Source organism: Melopsittacus undulatus, chromosome 6, assembly GCF_012275295.1.
Source record: "Melopsittacus undulatus isolate bMelUnd1 chromosome 6, bMelUnd1.mat.Z, whole genome shotgun sequence".
NCBI classification, from domain to species: domain Eukaryota; kingdom Metazoa; phylum Chordata; class Aves; order Psittaciformes; family Psittaculidae; genus Melopsittacus; species Melopsittacus undulatus.
The window spans coordinates 86,202,009-86,206,256 of NC_047532.1; the positions used below are offsets into that span (position 1 = coordinate 86,202,009).

At 49.8% G+C, this 4,248-nt stretch overlaps 1 protein-coding gene across 1 annotated transcript; it reads right to left on the reverse strand.

The window, feature by feature from the left end:
* Positions 1-226: 226 nt before the first annotated feature.
* SLITRK2 (SLIT and NTRK like family member 2) lies at positions 227-4,031 on the reverse strand. Its single transcript, XM_005146859.3, has 2 exons — positions 3,936-4,031; positions 227-3,448 (listed from the first exon to the last, which is right to left on the reverse strand). Exon 2 carries the CDS (start codon positions 3,403-3,405, stop codon positions 832-834), a length of 2,574 nt encoding a protein of 857 aa, XP_005146916.2. The 5' UTR covers positions 3,406-3,448; positions 3,936-4,031; the 3' UTR covers positions 227-831.
* Positions 4,032-4,248: the final 217 nt, after the last annotated feature.

Consider the following 4,248-nt stretch of genomic DNA (forward strand, 5'->3'; position numbering starts at 1 on the left):
TTTTATTAATGAGCTGTTACTCCCAGCTGAGGCATTTGATAACCTCTAGTCCATTGCTAAATCCTCTCAGTTGATTTCAGTGAATCACTCTAAACAAACCTAGAGGGAAAAAAAACCCCAATAATTTACATTTAAATCTGTAAGGTCCTAGAACTAGATTCACTTAAAGAAGGGCAGCTTTCCTATAAATCAAACTTTCTGATTTAATGCAGCTGACATATAGATCTATTTTACATTTTTGTTTTAATTTCAAAAATACAACACATTAAAATAGGTTCAATTTATCAAAGCTAAGAGCAACAATTAAGTAATAATGTACCTAAAGTGCAAAGGCACTTTAACACAAAAAAGTGACGCCCAGTGGCTATACTTGGTAATTGAAACAGCAGTACCGTATATTATTATTTACAAAAGAAAGTCATAGTCCAGGAAAAAAAAAGATCTTTGGAGATCTTCTACATAATACATTAAATTTTCACTTTGAAATGAAAAAAAAAAATCAAAAACCAGAAAACCCAAAGATCCCTTCCTCATTTCTTTCCAAAGCAAAACGAATTATGCAAGATCTATTACAGAAACATACATTTGCAGTGACAGTTCCTACAGAAGGGTCAAAGGAGAGAGACGTAGAAATAACTTAAAGGGAACGTTGCAAAAGCAACACCATATCCCTGCTATGCTGTAAGGGCTCCATTTCTCTCTTACTCCCTCTCTAATTTAAAAAGTGGAAATGTTGGGAATGCCACAGATGACACCAGCACTGAGCTCAGGCTCAGTGAAATGGGATGCTGAGTTCATTTAAAAATTGTCCTTTGTCTCCCACCTCCCCCCTCACAGCTGACTGATTGCAGTTTGTTTTTCCAGAACTTCGAGGTAGTCGGGTTCTGTTTGTAGCTTTCCTTGGAGTAAAGGATGCTCGGGTTTAGATTGTTCTGCAAAATATTTCCTGGGCGTTCCATACAAAACAGTTTTATTTATCCTGTCCTGGTTTTGGCGTCTCGATTCATAGGAAGGGGCAAACTGCCTTTTCGGTAAGGTGCAAAAGTTATAATGAACTAATCCCCCGGTGGGGAGTTCCTTGACCCTTTCTGCAATGTTTTGATACAGAAGCTCTGGTTCCCTTGGTGAGGATTGCTTTTCCAGTAATTCAGCTGCACTGATTGTAAATGCAAGACTGGCGGGGTCTTCCTTTTTGTGGTCAAGATTGCTATAGCTGAACTCATGGAGATTCCTGTAATAGGCAACTGGATCCCCTTCCTTTTGCATGTAGATTGGATTTTGGCACATCTGTCCAACAGGAGGGGGAATGTAGTTATAAACATGTCCTTCAGTTTTATCGTGGGTCTCAGTATTGTAAGACCCATACTGGAGCTGAAATGAGCTTATATCTAAGTTGTTTGCACTGCTGGGCATGCTTTGCACCCCTTTCCGGCGTTTAAGGACAAAGACAAACAGGCCTGCCCCAAAACAGACTGACAAAATGAACACAACCAGCAAGCCTAAAATTAAGACAGACAGTGGAACTTCAGTGTGTATTTCTGGGTAGGAACTGGGCGAGATACCAAGGAGATGAGGTGTATCTGTGTTCTGGTTCATGGAGAGGAGAGAAGAATCTGACAAATTGGGGTTCTCTGGGCAGATGGCTTCTTTGCTCAGGAATTTCAGATGCTCTCCAGAGTGCTTGGTGGGAGACTCACATATGACTTCATTGATAACTACAGCGGGATTTGACTGTTGGTTGTTCTGGCCAGTGACTTGCTCTATCCAGTTCCTCAGCCCCAGGATGTCACATGTGCAGTCCCAAGGGTTCTCCTGGAGGTCTATCTGAATCAGAGCTGAGAGCTGGTCCAAGACTCCTCTCACAGGCAGGTGTGAGAAATGATTGTTCCTAAGGTTGAGTCTGGTGAGGGAAGTACCACCAAAGACATTGTCAGGCAAGGATCTGAGCAGGTTATTATTGAGAAATAACAGATGAAGATTACTCAGAGCATCAAAGGTGTGTGGCAGGATCTCCTTAATGACATTGTACTCTAGGTAGAGATATTGCAGGCTGTGCAGCCCGTCGAACATAGATGGGTACAGAATCTCAAGGTAGTTGCCATTAAGATAAAGTCTACGTAAACTTGTGAGGTTTGTAAAGGCACCTTCTTGTATCACTGCAATTCTGTTATTTCCTAGGTGTAACAGATCCAGAGAGCTGTATTCTATGAGATCGGTTCTATAAACAACTTGCAGATAGTTACTGGTAAGGTAAAGTTTCTTTGGACTGGTTGGCCTAGGGTGGAGATCAGAGATGTTGCTTATCTTTTTCTCCTGGCAGTTCACATTTAAGCCGTTGTCTGAGCTCTGTGAAGTACAGATGCAACCAGCTGGGCAGGTGATGGGCATAGGAGACTTTGTCTGGTAAACCATGATAGGTCCGAATATCTGTCTGTCTTTCGACACAGTGACACGGGGTGTGGGGCGGTTTCTCATTTTGGGTGGACGGCTGGCTTTTGGGGCCCTGGTGGGATTGATGGCAGAGTTGGATGTGGGGGACAGCCTCGAAATGTGTGGATCTGAGAGGACAGGATGTTTGTCCCTCTGGTTTGAATCACTGGAGCTTTTCCTAGGGCAGAGATCTTGCCTTGTGAGCTGGGTTACATCTTTTCCATGAAGCCTGAAGGGGGTTTCACAGACTATCTCACCCACGAACACGGTGATGGTGTCTAGCCAGGCCTTGAGTGGCAGCAAGTCACATGTGCAGTTCCAAGGGTTTTCCTCTAGCTGGATTTCCATGATGCCTCCAATGTGCTCCAGTACACCAGCAAAAGGCATCATCTTCAGCCGGTTCCCCCGCAGGTCCAGGTGAGTGAGGAGTACAAAGCGGAAGACATTGCTGGGCAGGGACAGCAAGAGGTTGTCATTGAGAATCAGCACCTTGAGCTTGTTCAGCTTACTGAAGGCCCCTGCCTCAATGGCACTGATGTAATTGTAATCAGCCTGCAGGTACTCCAGACTTTCCAAGCCAAGGAATGTGTCCTCCTTTAGCACTTCCAGCTTGTTGTTATTGAGGTGCAGCCTTTTGAGGGTGCGGAGGCCACTGAAGGCCCCTGTGCGGATCTCCTGCATGTCGTTGTTGCCCAAGTGGAGGGTCACAGCGTTTGAGTAGTTGACGAACTCATTGGGGAACAGGCGGGTCAGCGCATTCCCGTTGAGAAACAGCTGGTAGATCTTGGATGGTGGTGGCAGGAGGAGGCTGACAGTTGTAAATCCTTTGTTTTCACAATTAATGTTCAGCACGTTCTCCTTCTCCTCACAAGGGCAGCGGCTCTTGCTGCAAATGTCTTTGGCAGGTTTGCGACTCTCTGTCTGCGAGATCCCAGCCACTGTTAACAAACTGAGCAACCAAACACCCTTCAGCATCTTTATGCGCCGTCGATCCCCACTTCGGTAGCTACAGTCAAACCTTTTAAGACAGGTAAGGAGAGAAAGAAGAAATCCCCAGTGAAAACAGCCAGGGGCAGAGGCTGCGAGGGGAGGGCACGGCAAGCTGTGAAGTTGGGAGGATGAGGAGCGGCAAGGCAGAGACTTGCCAAACTCCTGTGAAACCCCCACTCCTCTATCCCTCCTTCTCTCGGGGAGCGCCCTCGGAGCCGCTGTGGGGGAAGCCCCGTCTGGAAGCGCTCCGAAATCCGGGGTCCCAAGAGCTGTCCACCCCGCCCGACCCCTCCGCCTGCCGCGGCCGCCGCCTCTACATCGACGGCAGAATGGAGAACGGCTCCGTCCCCTCCAGCCCGACCCGGGGCAGTCCCACTCCCGCTGCCCGATCCCGTTCACTGCCGCGTTCCAAGCCTGGACAGCGGGTGAGGATCAGTGATTTATCCCTCTCCCGGCAGCGGGGGCGCCCCCGAACCGCGCTCCCCGAGCTTCCCCCCGCGCTCCTCCGCTCGTACCTGCTCTCGGGGCAGCCGAGGGGGCAGCAGGGGCAGGGGCCGCCGCCGAGTGCCGCCGCGCCCCGGGAGCCAGGCGCCCAGCGGCGAGAGGCATCGCCCACCGCACGGCTCGATGGGAGCTCAGCGAGGAGCCGCCGTCCGTCCCGTCCCGTCCCGTCCGTCCCCGGGAGGGCACCGAGGAGCGGCGGCGGCGCCGCTGCGGAGCGCGGACGGTTGTGCGCGGGGCGCGGCTGTGCGCGGCGCTTTTGCCGCTGCCCCGCGCGGAGCCGCGCTGACGTCACATGGAGGCGGGGGGGGGACACGCGTTTTTCCC

What these genes read in the sequence shown, in the direction of transcription:
- SLITRK2 (XM_005146859.3), bottom strand. Translation starts at nt 3,405, where the DNA reads ATGCTGAAGGGTGTTTGGTTGCTCAGTTTGTTAACAGTGGCTGGGATC.